This window comes from Notamacropus eugenii, chromosome 2 (assembly GCF_028372415.1).
Source record: "Notamacropus eugenii isolate mMacEug1 chromosome 2, mMacEug1.pri_v2, whole genome shotgun sequence".
Taxonomy (NCBI): domain Eukaryota; kingdom Metazoa; phylum Chordata; class Mammalia; order Diprotodontia; family Macropodidae; genus Notamacropus; species Notamacropus eugenii.
Genome location: NC_092873.1, coordinates 224,327,799 through 224,349,630, shown reverse-complemented (window position 1 = coordinate 224,349,630; position 21,832 = coordinate 224,327,799). Strand labels below are relative to the sequence as shown.

General features: G+C 42.4%; 1 protein-coding gene across 4 annotated transcripts; it reads right to left on the bottom strand.

Moving 5' to 3' along the window:
* Positions 1 to 1,000: 1,000 nt before the first annotated feature.
* TNFAIP3 (TNF alpha induced protein 3) lies at positions 1,001 to 20,970 on the bottom strand. Of its 4 annotated transcripts, none has more exons than XM_072643427.1 (9): positions 20,589 to 20,970; positions 15,626 to 15,938; positions 11,063 to 11,253; positions 10,267 to 10,414; positions 9,854 to 10,024; positions 9,075 to 9,255; positions 5,809 to 6,710; positions 4,091 to 4,287; positions 1,001 to 3,036 (listed from the first exon to the last, which is right to left on the bottom strand). In XM_072643427.1, exons 1-9 carry the CDS (start codon positions 20,661 to 20,663, stop codon positions 2,752 to 2,754), a joined length of 2,463 nt encoding a protein of 820 aa, XP_072499528.1. In that variant the 5' UTR covers positions 20,664 to 20,970; the 3' UTR covers positions 1,001 to 2,751. The 4 variants fall into 4 exon arrangements, with proteins under 4 accessions (XP_072499528.1, XP_072499529.1, XP_072499531.1 ...); XM_072643428.1 differs by having other exon boundaries at positions 4,106 to 4,287; XM_072643430.1 differs by lacking the exon at positions 20,589 to 20,970 and adding an exon at positions 20,043 to 20,521.
* Between the last annotated feature and the right edge of the window lie 862 nt (positions 20,971 to 21,832).

Sequence of the window (21,832 nt, the reverse complement as noted above, 5' to 3'; positions counted from 1 at the left end):
TACAATGTCCTCTTCAGCTCTACGAATCTGATTCATAATCAACTGTATTCTTTCAAAAGGCCTAACTTAATTCATGGCAGATTATGGCTTCAGATAAAAATGGGTCTACTACTTAAATGTGACTCAGAACAGAAGGCTGGGAAGCACTGCTTTGGAAGTTGGCTTACCTATCTCCACCAATCAGAAATGTCAAGTATCGAGACTGTCTCCTTCAATAATTTATTTCTTTAAATACTTTTCTGAAAAGTTACATTTACTTAATAAGAATTTTTTAAAAGGTAAATGAGCATCCTATTGTAATCCTAAATGTGCAAATTTCACATATTTTCAATATTCATACATAAATATTTGAACTTTTTGACATTAACAATTAAAAGCTTTACAAATAAAAAATAGTAATAAAATACTAGGTTAAATAAACATGAGGAAATATCATTAGGAGTCTTGTTTTTAAGCTTTAATTTTTGTTTTTTTTCGGAAAGAAACTGAAAAAAAAATGGGACAGGCAAAGAAGCTTTCACCCAATTACTCAAGAGAGGCTAAGTGTATATACAACTTTATAGGTAAGGCTCGTCTGTAGGTGTGGTCTGTACACATGTTCTCAGCCAGGAATTCTAGAGCAAAAATATGCATGGCAATCTTTAGCACTGGGGACATTTCACTTGCCCTTTTGGGAGCAGATGTGATTGTGAGACCAACAATAACAGGTGATACCAGTGAGATTTAGAAACTTCTCCCTTGTTCTGCTACCCCTAAGAAAAGTTTGATGACTTCATTTCTGATCTACTTGTGTTCTCATCTCTGTCCTTGGATGTGAGGCCTCTCTACCTATTCCCTCAGGAAGCAGCCTCAAAGAAAAAGCCCATGACTGTAAGCCACCCAGTTTCTGACAGGTTCTCTGACCCCATCCCAATTTCATCTCAGACCATAAGCAAGCTTCCTCTTCTTGCAGCTGGGGGAAAGAGGCCATGGCAGTTGTCCCAGAAGAATCACAGTGAAGTTTGAATTAATTTACTTTTTATTTCTTCCCTTTTCTGTCAGAAGGGAATCAAAGTGTTTTTTAGGAGACAGACATTCTCACAGTAGTTAACAATAGTCCAAATTTCACAATATGAACTGGAGAGAATGTATCAATTCAAAAAAGAAACCCTAGTATTTTACAAACAGCAGAAGAAATGTACACTTAAATAACCAAGAAGTTTATAATAAAATAAATAAGGTAGATCACGTGAAAATATTTCAACAATTATAAAGAATAACCTTAGTTTTTACTCCTTTGAAAAAAGGCAGCAAGTCTGTTGTTTTTTTTACAAGTTGTGCACGTTGTGCCCAAAAGATAACCAAAAAAATAGGTTATTACATACTTTTCCTATTATACAACTAGGGCAATATATCATTCCATTATAAAATAATCCCTCATATATAATATAAGGACATATGACTAGCTCTGGAGTCAGAGGACCTGGGTCCAAATCATGCCTCTTCTGCTTACCACTTGTCTGACTTTGCCTCTCTGGGTCTCAGTTTTCACATGTATAAAATCAAAGAATTAGACAAGATGACCTCTGAGGTCCCTTCTAGATCGATGATCACAAGTCAATTACACATGTATACAACTGACATTCACACCTCAGGTCATGTCAATTGCATTAAGGGCGAGGACAGTGAGTGACAAGTTAAAAGGGCTATGTCATCTCCCCCAATTGTTTTTGTCTTTTAAAAGGTGCATATTGAGGAAAAAAAAAAGAGCAGCTTGTTTTTTTATTGTTTCAGTCCTGACTCCTCCTTGTCTCTCAGATTCAGCAGCTATTGATTGACTGATTGATTCCAGAATCCACGACCAGGTCTGCTTTTTGTCAAGTCCCATGTGAAAGGAACCAGCAGATAAGGGGAAAGAATACTGTCAGACTCCTGTCTCTGCTTTTAGACATTTTCCTCCTGAGCTTGCTTTGAACATCCCTGGGAAGGTCTTTTCACCAGGAGAATCCAGGAGACATGCTGTTTAATTCAGTCAACTCTTCATGACCCCACTGAGATTTTCTTGGCAGAGATACTGGAGTGGTTTGCCAATTCCTTCTCCAGCTCATGTTACAGATGAGGAAATGCAAGCAAACAGGGTTAAGTGACTTGCCCAGGGTCGCAAAGCTAGTGTCTGAGGCTTGATTTGAACTCAGGAGGATGTCTTCCTGACTCCAGGCTCTGTGCTCTATCCACTGAACCACCTAGCTGCCCATGAGACGTACTAAGCCAGGGACTAAGGCAAAAGGAGGTTCACCACTCTGCACACCTTCCAATGTGTATCTTTGCCTTCTGATGTCAGACAGGACTCACAAGGTGAGAGAGGTATTCACACCCCAAAGTACGAGCTACATGTCCAGGAACAGTGGGCATTCCAGGTTTCTCCATGTCCCCAGGTCTCAAAATGTGGAGACAGCATGAACTCATAAAGGTGGAGTGGCCCTGAGGTGATCCCAGAAATCAACTGCCATACTCAAGACTTTGTATCCTAGGGCAAGAGGTAAGAGGTAAGTTTTTCTAGGGGTACCCTAGGACCCCCAGTTCCTCAGGTGAACATATCTACTGCCAGACTCCTGGTGAACAGCCTATTCACCTATGCTAAAACTTCCATGATACAGCTGATTCCAGGGGCTAGCCCTCAAGTGAAACAGCCATGTTTATAGGATAGTGCCGTTTCGGCCAAAAGAAGTAAAAGTTCTTTTCATTTCTGAGAGGTGGTTCAGCTGTTTCTCATCAGCCATACAGCTGTTTGAACTGATAGCATTCATTGCAGTAGCCATTACACTTGGCATTGCCAAAGTGATCACAGGCTGGGGCTCGGCAGCGTTGCTTGGGCAGCTCTTCTGTCATGGGCTCCCCTCTATGGATGCCAGGCCCCAGTCTCTGGTTATGCCGCTGGCACTCTGGACACAGCTCTTCCCCTCTGTGAGCCACAGGGTTCTTACATGCCGCCTTAGCACATTTTTTTCTCTGAGAGTTCTGGGTTGTTCGCTGAATGTCTCGGCACTGGCTGGATCTCTGAATGGAAGAATTCCAAAGAACAGTCAGTTTATGACACCCAAGGAAGAAACAAATAGAATTCATTTGACTTTTTTTCTGGGGCATCCTAAATTTATCATCACTATTATCTTTCTTTCCCAGGACAACGTGGAAAAAATACTCAGGGGCTGATTTTCATGTCAAGGTCTTCAAAAGGGGAAAGGTGTAAAAATCCCACCTTTTCAGTATCAGAAAAGACCAAAGAGGCTTCTGTAAGGTAGGCTGCTTTCCTCAAAACATTATTTGTAACACAGATCCTGCCAAGCTGTAACTTTGGGGGAAGAGTAGGAGGGGGAAAGACTTTACTGTTGCTTTATGTAGCTGGGCTATTCTTTCATCTCTCTCTTTATCTAGTACAGAATGTACACCAATACAATAACAGGGCCACATTAAAAAACTCAACTCCCTCACTCCCCTCAATAATTGTGGTTCACAGAAAATCCAAGCTCTAGTCTTCTGATTAATAAAGCTGTTTTTTTCTCACAAGCACCTTCCTATACATTTGAAAGTCACTTCATAACCAGTGCCTTTTTCCTTTGCCCAGGGGTGGGGAACTTGTGGCCTTAAGGCCTTACCATTCCAATTAGGAGGCAACTGGGACACCAGTTACTTCCGGTAATGTCTCCCAGTGCTAATACTGGCAATTATAGGGAATGAATGCTGACCAGTCACTGAGGAGTCTGTCCCAATTTTACATGGATTCAAAGTGGAATTATTTTGAAATGTCATATCATGTGTTTGAGAAACTCTACATGTATAACCATTATGGTTTATTTTACTCATTTTTGGAAAACAAGTGCTAAAGCAAATTCCAGCCAGAAGAATGACCTGACTCATTGTGCTTCAATTGCGAAGCTGAGTCCAGGGTGAATTCTGAGGCTGGTTTGCAGGAAGGGATTTAATTCCCTCAATGGTTTGGGTGTATTTTCTTTTTTTCTTTTTTTTTTTTAAATCATTGGGAAGGTCTCATTACTGTGGAAAGCAAGTACATTGCCTTAAATGGGCTTAAGGACTCCTCGTCCATTTCATATACCTCTGATTGTCTCACCAGCTGTTCTTCAGTCCTTTTTGCGTCATGAAATCTCTGGTTCTGGGCTTCAATGAAACACTTCTGACAGTATCCCTCAAACAAGGTACTGCCGAGGGTGCCACATCCTCGCCCAAGGCAGGGACTGATATTCTGGAATCTGGACGCTGAGGGATCAGTTTGACCAGAAGCAGGGGGTTCACCTGGAATGAAATATATACCAGTCAGTACGGACAACCAAGCAGTTATGAAGGTATGGAGATTAGAAAATTAAATCAACTCCAAATGCAGAGTGGAAGCACATAAAGAATAAAAATGGAGTATAGCCATCTTATTATAATTAGACAGCATTCCCTCGTCTCCTCCCCCCAAAAAAAGATCCTATTGGAACATCTTTGTTTTCAGAAAAAAATCCCTACTTTTTGCTAAAGTACAGAGAGCTTTCTAAAGAAAAATATTCTTCAGATATTCAAAAATGATCAGGAGAGAAGGGAGAATTGGGTAGACAAATCCACAGGCCATCTGTTTTTGTACAGCCTGCAAGCTAATAATTTTTTTTTAAACATTTCAAAATACAATGAGACTTTATTTAAAAATGTAAAAATTATTCTTAGCTTTCAGACTGTGCAGTAGCAGAAAGCATTGTGTCTTTAGTTAGCTAATCCTTGTAGTACATACAGACTTTAACAATTCAAAAAGTGTTATGTAAAATTTCATTGACTCTTAAGGGAAGCCAATCTCCTTCCTTAATCCAATTTAATTTTGTTCTTATTAAGCCCCTGCTAAGAGCCAGGCACAGTGCTAGGTTCTGGGGGGATTAAAAGGCAAAACAAATGAAAAATCCGGTTCTTATCTTCAAATTTCCATTTTGATTGGCTCCTATGTCTTTTCCTAGGGCAGTTAGGGAGTTCAGTGGACAGATGGCTGGGTCACAAGTCAAGAACACTCATCTTCCTGAGTTCAATCTGACCTTAGACACTCACTAGCTGTTTGTTAACCCTGCTTGCCTCAGTTTCCTCATCTATAAAATGAGCTGGAGAAGGAAACGGCAAACTATTCCAGTGTCTTTGCCAAGAAAATTCCAAATGGGGTCACAAAGAGTCAGACATGACTGAACAACAACACCCCTTCTCCTGATTATCCTCTGGATAAAAGTTTTATCATGGTTACTTTTGGGACATCAGACAGGTTGAAATGACCAAAAAGAGAAAGAATGACAATATTCCCTACCACAAAAATGTGTTTTCATTCTTATCCTCATGATATCGTTTATGCAGTGCTTTGGACTTGGTAACCCCCTTACACTAATCTCATCTCCTTTTCCTGAAGACATGCACATGCTTCTCCTTAATGGCATAAGGTATACAACTTATCTGTAACCACAACAATGGGACAACAGTGTGGAACTACTATTTTTTGAATTCAAATCAGAATCACTTTCACCTGGTTCAGATTCAAGAAGCTTACTGCAAATTCATTTCCCACTTTCTATTTAGGTAAGAGAATACTTATAGGTCATCTTGTATCCAGTCAGCAATGCCTGATATTGCAGGTCATCTAGAATATTTCCCTTTCTCCAGGTTGCTATCTTATTGCAAAGACAGGTTATCTCTGTTAAAGCTACATGCTACATGTGAATTGCTTTGCAAACCTGAAAACACTACATAAAGGACAGTTATTTTTTTGTTTTTAAATGGTATCACAGGATACATAGTTCCACTTACGATTATTTTCTTGGTATTCGATGAAACACAGAGTACAAAAGCCACGGTTTTCTGGTGTCCCAAAGTACATGCAGCCAGCTTTTCGGCATTTACTTGTTCCAGTCCTGTTCTCTGGATTCCGTCCAGCCTGGGAGGTGGTCCCAGAAGGGGCCTCATGGCCTGTTCTGTGATAGGGATGCTGATGGATACTCTGGCTCAGCTGAGCGGGATCGGAGAATGATCTCTGATGGCAAGAAGGAGGAAAACTGGAGCTAATGATAGCGGAAGACTCTGTAGTCCTTTTGAAGCAAGTGCTACAAATTCCATTAAAGGTCCTGGTGACATCCTGGTGACAGGCCTGGCATTTCCCATCACCCAAATGCCTGTGGTTGCTCAGGTCACAGCCGGGATTGAGTTGCCGAGTGTTATGGCACCGTTCACAGAACCCATTGTGTTGCACATTCAGGGTGAAGGGACATCCAGGGTTTTTGCATTTCATTGCAGTTGTTTCACTAAACAAAAAGAGGCTGGGAGCAGTTGGGGGTGCAGAGTGAGGCCCCGTTGCTGGTGATTCCTCAGGCTTCCACCCAGCAGGCTCACATACTTCACCCTGAGAAGTACCCACTCCTATGCCTGGCTTAGAGTTCTGTTTTCTTGACTTATTTTGTGTATTTTGCCGCCTTTCAAAGCATTCATGGCAAAAAGGCTGTGTGTTCACAGACATGAAGAAAGGACAATTTGGCGTTTCACATTTGACTTCCATGAGGGAAATCTGGGGCAGGTGGGGTTCCAGTCCATTCCTAGCACGGGCCTCTCTATGATTCAACTCAGTGTTCTCTTTCCATTTCTTGTACTCATGCTGAACGAGCTCAAAGTAGTCTTCTACCAGATTTATCTCTTTGGGTAAGTTAGCTTCATCCAACCTAGGGACCAAGAAAAGTAGGACAGCATTTACAACACTGACCTGTAGGGCAAGAATCAAGATAGAAATTTGGCAGGATAAGCATTATACAACTGGGTGAAACTGAACATTATATAAAAGGACCTTCATTTCCAAATCGCCACAGCCTCCCAACTGATGCATGGACAAGAATAGTAGAGTCATATGTTAAATAAATGAACAGCCTTCTTGGAAGAAGGTATCCTCCTTTCTTTATGCAAGATATCATATCACTGCTCTGCCATTCAGCAAGTCACCGTATCTTCTGGGGACTCAGGTTGCTCATCTGAAAAATGGGCAGCTAGGTGGTACAGTGGATGGAATGCTAGGCCTAGAGTCAGGACGACTCATCTTTCTGAGTTCAAATCTGGCTTCAGATACTTACTAGCTGTGTAAACCTGGGAAAATCACTTAACCCTGTTTACCTCAGTTTCTTCTTCCGTGAAACTGAGCTGGAGAAGGAGATGGCAAACCTTTCCAGTATCTTTGTCAAGAAAACCCCAAATGGGGTCACAAAGAGTTGGACAGGACTGAAAATGACTGACCAGCAACAATAACAACAAATCTCTAAACTTCTTTTAAGTTCTAAATTTATGATAAATCCATTTAGTCAACTTTGGTTTATTGAAAATAGTGCAACATTTGAAGAAACTGCTACTATTGAGTCTTCTTGTACCATATGCCTTTTGTTGAGGGGGGAAAAGTTTGCTTTCAGTTAACTTAGGAGTTAACTTCCTCCCCACCCCGCAAAAATCTTCCATCTATCAAAATATTGCTAACATTATGGCTAGCACATGATGAAACTTTTGGTCCCACTTTTCCTGAAAGTCAAAATTACCTTAGGATTTCAACTGCATCCATTTTGCTTCTACTTGTGTTAACTTTCCATGGCGGTCACTAATAAGTAGTCATGGTTCTCAGCCATTCTCTGTTTGATTTTGCATCCCTCTAATTTGGGGATTTGCTCTAATTTGTCAGTTTCTTAACACTAGGAAACTGCTTCCTTCATTTACTTTCATTGCCATCTCTCATTTATTTATATCCAAAACTTCAAGGGGGAAGCAGGAATTTCTCTAGTGTCAATTCAATTCAATTTGATTTGACAAACATTTATTAAACATTTTCTATGTACTAGGTGCTACTCAGGGACATAAGACATAAGGGAAACAGCCTCTGGCTTTGAGAGCTTATTATGTTCTCTTGGCAGGGGTGGAACACAATGTATATAGAGAAAGTAAATGCCAAATACATAAAAGTAATATTGAACTGAATCAGTAAAGGCCTCATGTTGGGTTTGGAATAGGAACAGTACCTCAGAGGAAGTTAAGGCTTCCAAGAGAAAGAGGCTAAGACGGACAGCATTCCTGCGTTAAATCTTAACCACATGTGCAATGCACAGTTGGGGCTTCTCGGGCCCCTCCTTAGTCTAGTGGCAATCATTGCCATAAAATTGCCCACAAGTTCTCCACCCAGGGCCTTGTGAACCTTCATTTTTGTCACCAATCAAGATGTTAATGCTAATGACAGAAGAGAAGAGAAGGAGATTGTACCAATCTATCTCCATCTCTCTGTCTCTGTCCCCCCAAATCAAGAAGGAAAGGAAACCTGGGTTCTATATTGTAAAGCCAAGCAACTCTGAAAGATCAAAGAACTCTGATCAACATGGTAACCAACCACAATTCCATAGAGAACCATGCTACTACCCACCTCCTAAAAAAGTGAGATTCAAGATGTTGAATGAGACATACATTTTTTGGGCAGAGCTAATTTAAGAATTATTTGTATGACTATTTGTTGAAGGATTTTATTTTCCCGGAGAGTCAGAAGGAGAAAACAAATACTTGTTAAATGAAAAAATAAAATGTGGGTTGTAATTATTCTTTGGATACTTGATTTATGAAAGGCTATTTTTCCAGGAATTTCTATGATGATTTAAAGAATATATAAATATTCTAAATAAAAATAAATGTATATCTAATATAGAGTCTAAATGAATATGTAAACATATCAAGATATATAAAGTTCATCCAGGTAGGAAATAAAACAGAAACCTACTAAAATACATTTCCAAAAAATCTTTCAATGACTCTTTTCGTGTTCAAATATGCTGTTTGAAACTGGTTTGCACTGTCTGAATCTAAGCTTAAGGATCAATCATACATATTCCTGATTTACTCATACCTTCAAAACAATGAAATGGGTCAGTCTTCATTTTAATTTCCAAAGGAGGGAAGGGGATTCCAACAAAGCTAAGGCTCAGCTTCAGGTGGGAGGGAGGTTGCTTGAGTATTCTCTTAGGATAAAGCATTAAAATGCTAAACAAACCAGCCAACAGGAAGTAACTTACTTGGCAGCATTGATTAAATGAGTTGTCCCATGGTCCCAGCCTTGCACAGGGATTTCTACCACTGTCAAGTACTCTTTGAGTAGCTTGTCCTTCATCTCTGCTTCTGGCTCTGTTAGGAAATGAACCTTTAAGTCCTCAAACCTTCCCTGATCTCTGTTAACAAGTGGAACAGCTCTGATTTCTGAGGAGAAAATGACATAGAGACATTTTACTCTACTAAATGGGATAGTGCATGAAATCATTAACATGCTAAATACATTTCTGAATAAATAGTACCCTAGAAAAGAGTGCTGGGTTCAGAGTCAGAGGATCTGGGTTCAAGTTCTGACTCTGCTACCTATGTGATTTTAGGTAAGTCACAACTTCCTGGGCCTCAATTGTTCACCTGTAAAATGAGGAGGATGGATTATACAACCTCTGAGGCCCTGGTCCCTTCTAGCTTTTGATCCATGAAACCATGAACAAGTGTTGGGGGGAGAGGGGGTGTCCAAAAGAGTGTTGCCTAAAAACTAAATCATCACTTAACTGGCAAAAAAGACCATAATTCCTCTGTTCTGTTTACTTCCAGCACTCGACAGAATACTAACAGGACAATAATTTTAAAAACTCTTCTTATTCTTTACAGAAATACTTCACTGGTTTTAGTTAAAGCAATTAAACTTTTCGAAAGACATATTTTCATTTAAATCAGGAATGCCACAAACTCCAAACAGGAATGGAGACAATTAACACAAACATTTAAAATAAGCTAAGTTTAAGTCATAGCTTAATTTTCCTACCAGGTCCGCTGTCCTTTAGAGTGACCAGTGGTGCAAAGTGCTGGCTATCATAACCAAGGACGATGGGATATCTATAACACTCCTGGGCAGGCCAATGGAGAGGCAAATAAATTCCACCAACTTTCAAAGGAGCAAAATTGGAACCAGATTCTAAGCTTCTCAGCATTTTGTCTGTGTAGAAAAAGAGGAGGAAAAAAAAATAAACCATTGAGAGTTATCCATACCAAATTCCTTTCAACTATTCACTGCTACTGCCCTAGGTCAATATAATCTTTTTTCCATCGCAAGAAACACAATGAAATTTTAGACCACATCCTAGAGATGAAAATTTTAAAGTAGAGGAGTGCTTCAATGTACACTAATTAAAATGTATACTGATTGAAACCCCTCATCTGAAATTATGTGACTCTCACCTGAAATAACAATAATTGGTCTTCTGAGGATATTAGAAAGAACAAATATGTGGATTTCTTCAAGTGAATTATACTGAAGCCCAGCCCGGGCCACTGATGTATCTGTGGATGCCATTTTGATAAGATTGTCCCACTCCTCATTCCAATTCTAAGGGAAAAATAAAAAGGTAATTTAATATAATTTGTCTTTCTTTCCCTCTCCCTGATCCCAGTCTACGTCTACTCATCTGTTTCACTCAGCTTTATTTTCCCTCTTCTCTATAAAATCATTTAAATAACCTAACAGTCTTTCTTTCTTCACCGCTTTCCCCCACCCACCTACCCACCCCTGCCATTTTCTTTTCTTTTTTCTTTGGGTGACTTTTTTTTGTTATAATTCAAACACAAAACTGAAGCCACTTACAGAGCAGTGAGACAATCTGGGGACAACATCTGCCTAAAAAAACCTTCAAGTGACATAAAATTTAAAACCTTCACCCAGATTGTCCACAAAAATTCCATACTCGTGACTTGGAGAGAGATGAGTTGGATTATACATACATGCCTGAATCTGACTCACTGCTTCAATAATGCATGTAAGGGCAATGACACATGAAAACCAGGAGAGGCTCCTAAAAAAGCCATCCTAGGAGACTCTTCTCTCGTAAGAAAGATCCTCAGCAGGAATTCAGCCACCATAAGGTCACTGGTGACAACTGTGCCCTGCCCTGTCTTCCCTTCCCCCAACATACACAGGGAATTAACTGCTTATAATTTCCCAAAGGAGAACACTTTGCTTGAAACAGAATCTTCTTACCCTGGTGTCATAGCGGAGGCCTGTTTCCACAAATTCCTGGGATTTCAGAGACTCCAGCTGCCAGCGGAATTTGAAGTTGCGGATATCGGTCTCTTTCAGAGTGCTGTACAGCGTCTTCCTCAGGACCAAGTCAGTATCTTGAACACCCCACATGTACTGTGATGTAGCATGCATGAGGCAGTTCCCATCACCTATGGAAGAAAGCACGTACACTGTTACTGCCCTTCACTAACACTGACCTGGAAATATTGAGAAGGGAGACGAAGCAAGAAAATAAGAGGAATTTGTTTAGGAAGCCTAGCAAACGCTTTGCAGGACAAATGGCTTTAGTGTGCATTTACTGAACTATATGCAAGCATTAGATATGTTCCTATTGAAATCATCTTCCCCAGAGTCACTGCAACCTACACTATTCTACAGTTAGAATAGTGGGAGGGTGAGATTTTTTGTTGTTGCTGTTGTTTTTGAATGGGGATAAGGAAGGGAATTCTTATTTAAAGAGAGAGTAGAGTAGAGAGTAGAGTAGAGAGAGAACCCAGGCACCAATGAACTTTAGTGGTCATTATAGGAACACAGATTTAGAAGTGGAAGGAAATGAGTTCAGTCCTCTCATTTTACAGATGAGGAACTGAGGCACAAGGGTTAAAGTTAACTTGCCCAGAGTCACACACAATGTAAGAGTCTAAGGCAAGAGTTGACCTTAGGTCTGATTCCAAGTTCACTGCTCTATCTACTCTGTCATTTGTAAAATAAGGAGCTTAGACTGGATAATAGTCATTGGCATAAATACTGTGCTTTCAGGTTTGCTGAGCAAATACATAATCTCATTTCATCCTCATGACAACTCTTCAAAGAAGAAGCTAAGGGCATTATTATCATCTCCCATTTTACAGGTGAGGAAACAGGCTAAATGAATGGACTAAGTCAGGGGTGGGAAACCTGCGACCTTGAGGCCACATGTGGCCTTCGAGGTCCTTGGGTACGGCCTTTTGACCAAGTCCAAATTTCACAGAACAAATGTTTTTATTAAGGGGACTGGTTCTGTGAAGTTTTGATTCAGTCAAAGGGCCTCACTTGGGGACCTAGAGGGCTCCCCAATCCTGGACTAAGTGATCTGCTCAGGACTGCAAACTAGTCAAAACTGGGTCTCTCTCCACTATGCCACACTATCACACCTTAGAGAGCACCTTGAGAGGATTCCCAAATTGTGCTCTTCTGTCCCTTTCAACTTGTACATTCTGAGATTCCACCATCCAGGGACAGAGGCAGCAAGAACTGACAATTCCTAGGAAACAGACCCAGGGTAAACATGCAAATATCAACAGTGCTGGCTTTTCTTACCAGGCATGGGACTGGGATTGTCAGTGACTCACACTGAAGTGACTTGGTTATATCACTTTACCCCTGGTGCCGGGAGTTTCCTCTCATTTGTAATGTAGGGCTGACAAGACAAAGCTGCTCCACAGGAATGTGGTGTGGTGCTCGGTTTGTTAGCTGTAGTAAAGTACTTATTTAAATGGCCAACTCCTCATTAAAAATCATAACGTGCCATGGAAATAAGGGTTTGAAAATCCCTTAGGTCAAACAGCATTGTGCTCTCCCAGCAATTAGGGCTGAAGTTAGAAGGCACTATTTCTAAGAAAGCTGAGTATGACTATTTTTAAAAGGTATTATCTGGGAACTATTTTAAATAAAAAAGCATAAACTCCATAGAGACCTTGCATTTTCTCAAACTCTCAAGCAGCAAATGCACTGACTGTATGTCTCATTTGCTGAACTGAGACAATCACATACAAATATACAATCTGTAATTCTCTGAGAAGCCCAAGGTTGGTTTAAAAGCAAGACATACTATTTTCTGACGTGGCTAGACCAATAGTTTTGAAATCTCATAATATTTTCATTCTGATCAAGTTTTTCAAAATACTTAGATATTCCTTAAACTAACATTCTTTCCATTCGCTTATTTGTTTATGTTTTGTTTTTTTCTTGTTTTTTTAATCAAGAAAATTGTACAGAAAGGCTGGCTTAAACAAACATCCAGACAAATACATGGAAAAGGATCACTTAAGCCTTGCGTCTAGGCCAGAAGTGTGGCAACTATTAAATTCTGTTGAAATTTCCCCTTTGCAAAATCTAGAGCAAAGATAAGACTTTTTTTTCCTTGTTCTTACTTTCAGTTCTTTATTGAGATTCACCAGTACAAAATTCCCTCAGTAACACTTGGAATTCCCCAGTGCCAAGTTATTTGACTAGCAATTGAGCAACTGCCATTGTACTTTTTGTTCTGGTGTGCAGACATTTAAACTGTGAAGCGCATACTGGACTTTCCAAGTGGGTGTGGTTAGGGTGAGCTGGAATAGGCCTATTCATTATACAAGTGAAATCGCAGCAGCCAATAGATGCTGGAATTTTTCGCATGAAGTTTCAATTTTATACCACCTACTCCCTTCCTCATTCACTCTAGTCTCATATCCCCAAATGCAAACATTGTGAATCACCTACCATCTCTTTCCCCCCAATTCCAGACAATCCAGTAATTTTATACAATCCAACCTACAGATTAGGTTAGGAAAAAAAAAATGTGAGTTAATAAAAATCCTAGATGAAATGGCATTTGTTCTGGATTTTTTTTTCCTTCCTGAATATCTCTCCTCCCCTTTTCAGACCTTATAAGGTTTTCATAGGGGGAGGGGAAGAATTAGTAACTGTAACCTTAAAAAAAAAAAAAGCCTAAAAAAATAAAAGTCATTGCCTAGAAAATGCCACCCAAATTTCTACAAGCAAATATCCTTGTATCTCTAAACTATAACTAAAGTAAATGCCAGTTTATGAAAATATTTTAATCAATCGAAAATATTTCCCATGATTTTTTTCTTGCAGAAATTGAAGTGCAAATCTGAGTCAATCCACAACTACCAGCTGAAACCTACTGTGTGCAAAGGATTCTCTGCTAAGCATTATTTGGTGTTTCACATACTCCTAATTCGGCAAGGCCACTCCCCTTTCTCAATCCTCCCCTCCCTTTCCTATGTCTCCATCCCTCCTGGCAATGAATGGGGAGACAATGAAAACCACTTCCCAGAAGACACCACAGCCTGGCTAGATCCCTACTTAACATCACCACGGAAAACTATTTGTGTCTATCAGAACAACCAATTCTGTGTTAGGAGCTGTGAGGACAAACAATCCATCTTGCTTTCTCTATGACAACAACTAATGCAGTATCACCTGTGCAAAGTAGAAAGAGGGATGGTCTTGAAGTCAGGCAAGACCTCGGCTCAAATGTTGCCTCTGGTATTTAACCATCTATGTAACCGTAACTATATCATTGAACCTCTCCGAGTCTCAGTCTTCTCTTCTGTAAAATGGGAACAATACCTACAACAGCTATCCCCAAAAGGTTGTAAGGACCAACTGAGAGAATATATGCTTTTTTTAAAAAAGTGATCTGCCAACCTTAGTACACTAAATACATCCCAGTTATTATCACTATGGTTATTTTAATGATTTTATCCAAAGAACATTTCCAGTCGAAGATGCCAAATATTTATGCTGCTTCATCTCTGGATAATCGCCTTTTCGTGATGGTCAAAGTCCTCTACTCTTATCAGTAAGGTTATGCTAACTTTAGCAATATTCCTGATGATAGGAAATACTATGCTTCCGGCTTCTTACCCAGGAATAAGAATCCCATCTGGACTGCTTCCTACTAGTCACCACACATATATCCACAGGCTGCACTGCTTACATCCACATCAACCAATCAACCAAGCCACGTTTAGAGAAATAGCGAAAGCTATTTAGAAATCATTTTAAAACTAAGTAACAAACTTAAATTGTGATCCTGCTGTGATTTTTAAGGAGAATCAGACAACTCCATCAGCAGCCTGCAGGGGTCGGGGTGGGGGACCAAATATGCCAGGAATAAAGATCACAAGCAACGATCAATGGAGAAAAGCTCAAAAGTAGGTAAAAAATCTGACATATTTCTATTATTTCTCAGTCAAAGAGTAAGAAATCATCAGATTGTAGATTAAAGCTGGAAAAGGCCTTAGAGCAGCAATTCTCAACCTGGGCATCATAGACCAAGACTATGCAGAGAGATTTCAGGGAGCCCCTGAGTTCTTTAAAACCTTGTTTACTAGGGCCACAATTGGCATTTTTTACAGGTGGTAAACTAGATGTACAAAAGTAAGTAGATGATTTGCCCAAGGTCACACATCACATAAAAGGGCTCTAGCCCAATTCTCTTAATCCTCCAAATGTTCTCTACTCTAACATGTTTTATTAGAAAACATTTCCTTTATAAAACAACACAACACAAAACAAAATCACCTCCTGCTTAGGACACCCCTTAGTGAGGTTCCCATGCCAGCTGAACCATCCAGTTAGGCATTTTACATTTGATTATAAGGGACGTTTAGCTAATGCACATAAACAGATCCACATGGGAGTCTCATCTTGTCATAACCCTCCCACCCCCAAAACCTTAATCAGAATCCTTTATTGGGAGTCCCAGGATCAATCCAAACTCAGGGCTGGAAGGGACCTCAGACTTACCATTCGTTTTTAGTGCCACAAGCTTTCTGACTTCACGGCACCAGTTGAGTTTTCTTTGTCTTTCTAGTGAAGTCTGGATATTTCTGTCAATCAGAGCAACAAGGATAAACTCCCGGAATTGAGGACAAAACTGACAAGTCCGGAACATCTCCACTGTATATCTGTGCATGGTCTTAAAGTGATAAATTATCCCATTGGTAGGTCTGACAATATCTTCTGGAGCTCTCTCTCTTATCTTCACAGATTTCCGCATGTTGCTCAGATACAAAGACTGGGGAAGAACCTGCTGTTCAGCCATGTTGCTGTAGAATACCTGAGAAGGAAAAAACAAAACAAAAAAACCCAATCTGTTAGGTTAGCCTTAATATATCTACCTATAAAAAAGTCAGAGTTCAAATCCTGCCACTACCTTAATATGGAGGCAACTAATTGGAATCCCAGTCGTATCTACTCCCAGGACGCTTGTTGGTACTGAAGTTTTACTAACACTGGACTCTTGCAAGTTACATCACTTTTAAAGATTAATCTGTACTAGAGTAGGAAGAAGGAGAGTGGGCATTGAGGAGGAGGGGAATAACCCATGTTTAAGTAATGCCTGTCACACAGCCAATCCCGCCTGGGAGCAAAGGTATACAGTGTATGTCTCATCATTGGTTCTGACTCTGATGCAGGGGAATGAGGTTCACCAAAAACTAACTACTCAGAATCATAAAACATCAGTGGCCACTGGTTGCCTGTAGGCCCACCCCCAAGTAACAACCAAGAGATCCTATCGCTGCTAGGTTGTTGCCATTTAGAACTTAAGCCCTTTATTTCTTTACTGGTATGGAAAGTGAAAACAATGCTTTTACAAAAGCATCAAACACACTGATCATTTCTTCTTTTTTAGGGCCTAAAACATTTATAAGGAAATTTGAGGTTCAGTGCCATTGAACCACTGATGATGAAAATGTCTCTCAAAAACAATACCTGACATCCTCCCCTCATATATTCCCCAACTCCATTTTTGGAAAGCACTAATCCAAAACTGTAAAATTCCCATATTGTATACCAAGAACTGCTGGAGGCAGAGTCAAGTACATTAAACTAGAAGAATATATAAGCCATAACATATTTTATTTTTTAGAATTTCTTTTTTTCATTATAGATTTAGAGTTGGGTGGGAGGGAAACCTTAGATAGGCCATTTAGTCCAACCCCTTCCCTTCAGAGATGAGGAAACTGAGGCCTAGAGAGTTAAGTAAGTGACTTGCCCACAATCACATAAGTAGTGACTCAGGGAGGATTTAAACCTAGGTCCTGAGTCTAAAGCCTTTCCACTGTACCAGACTGTCTTCTACCTCCACTTATATTTCTCTGGAGCTTAGAAATACTCCCATGAAGTGATGCTCTTATTATTAGAAGTATTATTAGCCTCCATATTATAGATGAGGAAACTGAGGAAGAGGAACTAGGTTAAATGATTTGCTCAAGGTGCACAGTCAGGGAGCACAAGAGCCAAGGAATCTTCCTGACTCCCCAGTCTTGTAACTTTATTCAATATGCCAAACCATCTTCCTGATCAGTCAAACAACAAGTATTTATTATTTGCTGGGCATGATGCTAGGTGTTGGGAATAAAAAAGTTCGATGAAAGCAACAATTCCTACTTTCAAGGAGATTAAATTTCTAATATACTAAAAATTGGTATACAGAGTAGGCAGTCAATAATGCTTCAGAAGGTCCCCAGGATCCCTCAGGTGACACACTGGTCTATAAGAATTAAGCAACTGTAATAGTTAGAATTGGAGTTCAATTATTATTCATCTCCAAATCAATAAAAGCTGGTACTCCAGATGCCAACTACTGGCTCTCTTTTTCACCCCCCAGGGGCCTTCACACCTAATCAAACAGTACAGGAAAATGAGGGCCATGAAGAGGAAATGGAAAGAGCAAAACATAAGAAATATGGAGAAGCAGGGAGGCCAGCAGAGATTATCTTCTAGCTAGGGTGATTTTAGGTTCTAGCTACCAAACCCATTTTGGCTAACGAGTCATAGTGGTGCAAGCACCAGGTGTTTTCATTGCTTCCTTTTCCTATCATCACATATTACTAAAAAAAAAAAAAAAAAAAAGACAATGAAAATCCCCAAACATTTCCCAATTATCCCGGTATTTCCCCAGGTAGTCTCAAAGTATCTCCCTTTCTTTATATGACTCCTGAACCTTCAAGGTGACAAAGATATGCATCAAGAATGAGTTGGCTCTGGTACTGTATCAAGAAAGCCTTTTCACAGCACTCTTCCAAGGCTGAAAGCTAACCTACCTTCCAAGGCAAATATACATATATCTTAGGGATGCTGAGATCCTTGCTTGCTACTTTGGCCTATCATAATGCATAAGGTATTAAGTAATGTAGACATCTGCTACCCTATAGGATTTCAAATTATGGTGATCACTATGAACCCTGACACTTCTTTCATTATTATTATTATAAAAAATGTAAAAGGTTTTTCTCTAGTGGAATTTTTTTCAATGACTTCAATTTCAATTTGACATTGCTATATGTGATTTCAGGTGAATAATTTTTCCTTCCCTCAGCCAAATGTTAAAGTGTTTTTCTCTCTCGATAGCAGGGAGACTGAAGGCTGCAAGTGTGGTCTTTCAAAATGTCCTTGATTTCTCCATCAGAAACATGTTTATAAAACTCTAACCTTCGAGGGAAATAAGATGGGCAGCACTAAATCCCTTGGAGAGAGGAGGTCTTGGCTTGCATCCTGGCAAATCACTTGCACTATTTGGATCTTAACTTCATCTATAAAAAAGGAAGACTTAACACTTACATGACCTCCCTGACAGAATGGCTCTGAGTGAAATGTTTTGTAAATCTTAGATCACTTAAAAATGGGTCACCATAAAAAGGCCTTTAAAGAGTCCTGAAAACATGTGAAGAATGAATCACCCTTTTATTCACTGCTTCTTCTAGTCCCAGAGGTCTTCCTTAAATTGTGAGAGCCAAAATACATCCACACAAACCCATCTTAACATCAATATTCGAGAACATGAACCAACTCAACCATTTACCGCAGTCCTTCATCCTCCAAAAACTACCCACTGAAACAAACAAAAATACCCCCTTCCAAATTTCCAGTTCTTAGACCTCACTCCAGATGGGGCCACGGAGTAAACATTTCTAAAAACAGATGGTTATACACTTGTAGAAGACAAGAAAATAGTCTTATGAATATGTAAAAAAAAAAAGGTGATGTTTTGTAATATTTCTTTGACTCATTTCACAAAAATTTCCCCAAATTCTGTCACTGGGAACTACAAAATTCTTTAGAAGTTATTCATATCTAGAAGCCTCCTCTTTTTTCCTTTTGGTTTTTCTTTTTCTTTTTCCATTTTGCACAGGTGCTTTGGCATGCGAGATGGAAATCTGTGAACTGTATCAACGAAAACCCCAATTCCATTCTGGAAAGCACTCCTCCAAAGCCTTAAATTCCCCAAACTGCTGGAGGCAAGGTCCGGTGCATTAGACTAGAATATCTGCATCACTGACTGGCCCACAACCTGGTCTTTGGATCCTTTAGAGCAGCCAGCACGACGCCTTACCCTTAGCACGGGTTCAACAATTGCTTCATACATGCAGCACTGTGCCTCAGTTTCCCCCAAAGCAATCACTCTTTTCTTTCCTTCCAGTGTTAAAGATCTGTGTCATCATCTCTTAAATCTTTCCCTGTTCATGTCTCAAGACTTCAGGGCTTCCATCGAGGGGAAGGACAGCCAGCTTCTGAAGCCCTTTATCAGCCTGGTTTCCCTAGGAGAAGAGAGCTGCAGGCAGCGGGCTCCGGCCTCAGGCCAGTCCTTCATGCCCCGGCCGTCCTGAAGAGGCCAGGTGGCAGGATGTGGGACAAGCCAGCCCGGCGAAGCTGGCTGACCAGGGCTGGGGGGGGCAGGGCTTTCAGCGTCTGCGGAGCTTTAGAAAGCCAAGAAGCCGACCCCGTCCGCCAAGGCCCCGGGGAGGCGCGGCCCGGGGAGGCGCGGCCCGGGGGCGCGCCGCAGCGTCCTCCGCCTCTGCGCTCTGCACCGCGGGGAATGCCGCGTTCTCCGCGCTCTCCGTGGCCCTGGGCGGACAAGGTGGAATCCCCCTGCGTGACTTCTAATTGCTAGCTTCTAAAGTCGGCGCTTCCACGACTCTAGCTAACGTTCCGTCCCTTTGCAGCTAAAGGTCTCCGCACGATCTCTAATTCATCTTAAAGGCGCAGCCCTTCGGGGGGATCCGGAGGCGCCCCCCGCCCCGGCCTGCCCTCCTCCCCTCCCCGCCCCATCACCACCACAAGCTGCAAGCCAGGGGTCAAGGTCCGTGCCACCCTCGTGCGGCCGGATCGCGCCCACTCCCCTGCAAGGTTTGGGGGCGCAGAGGTAGGTCGGGGTTACCTTGGCGAAGCAGCAGCGAGCGAGCTCCCAACGAAACGCCAAAGTCCCGAATATTTAGTGCACGAGCAGGCCCGGGGCCGACGTGAAGGTCGTAGCGGCGGGGCGCTCCATGGGCAGGCAGGCAGGCAGGCAGCCTGGGGCTCGGCTGCGCTAAGTCCGGCCGGGCCGGCCTCCGGCCGCCTCCACTGCCGTCACCGCTCCCGGACTAGGACTCTCCTCCTCCGCCGCCGGCCTGCTCTCCCAGCTGCTCCACCCCCGCCGGCTCCTAGCCTAGATCCTAGATCCTAGAGCCTAGATCCTAGAACGACTGCGCCAGTTCTCCTTTTTCCTTTCTTTTAGCCAGGGTAATAATATATGAGCCCGGGGATTTCCAGCCTGGGCGCTGGGACTTTCCGACATGTGACTGTGACGCCCAGCGGCGGCTCTCTGCAGAGCACTCGGACCGGGGCGGGCGCGGGTGCAAAGGGCTCTGCCCCGGGCAGGCCGCGCACCGCCGGCCACCAGGGGGCTCCCGCAGGGGCCCGGGGGGCCCGAAAAATTCCTCACCCTTTCAAAGCCGGGGTTGTCCCCGCGTGACTCAACCTGGGCATTTCGGAAGCGCCGGCCGGACGTCATGTCCATGTGGAAATCGCGGTGATGGGAATGAAGACGGTTCTTTTTTTTTCGCCGTCGTTTTTCTTCAAAAAATAAAAACAAAAATCACCTACTTTGGAGAAGAACAAAAAAGCGGAGGGAGGGGGAAACGTGGAAAGAAAGGCCTCGGTTCCGCCCCCGCCGATGACTGCCTCCCCGGGGGCGTCCGGGGGCCGCTTGCTCGGGAAGGGCCCTCGGTGCTCGAGGGAGTTGTCCAGGAATCCCGGGCGGGGGCAGGGGGTGTCACGGTGCCTTCGCCTCCTCCGTCCGGGCTCCCCAGCCATCGGTGCCCCGTAGCCACACCCCCCAGGAGGCAGACCCGGGCCGAGATGCGGAGCTCTCCCGGATTTCAGCCCCACGGGGGGATTGGGACGTGCTGGACCGCAGCACCCCCTTCTCCCTGCTCCTCACCGAAGCCCCAGCCCGTGATTCTGCATCGTCACCAAGGTGCCTCATTGGGACCCCCCACCCACCTCCACCCAAAAGTACCCCGTTCTCTCAAACCTTTTTCTGACCTCCAAGGAGTCCTGTGTCAGCTTCCTTAGAAAACCCCCAGCTGGTGACTGATAAATTTATTGGCGATAGTGACAGGGACTGTGATATGACTGATGCAGGGAACTGCCGAAAGAGGAAACTCCATCCACCGAGGCAGGTTGGCACCTTCTCTGACAGCTGTCATCTCAGAGAGTGGCCAAGAGCCTTGAGTGACTTGCCCAAGGTCCAGCCCAAAGACTGGATTAGATCCTGGCTTTTTCTAGTAAAAAACCACCACCACCACCATCATCACCACCATCACCACCACCACCACCATCACCATCATCCCCACCATCATCATCACCACCATCACCACCACCACCACCACCACCATCATCCCCACCATCATCACCACCACTACTACCACCATCATCACCACCACTACTACCACCACCACCGCCATCATCATCATCATCATCACCACCACCACCACCACCACCACCATCATCCCCACCATCATCACCACCACTACTACCACCACCACCACCATCATCATCACCACCACCATCATTATCATCACCACCACCATCACCACCACCACCACCACCACCATCATCATCACCACCACCATCACCATCATCACCACCATCACCACCATCATCACCGCCACCACCATCATCATC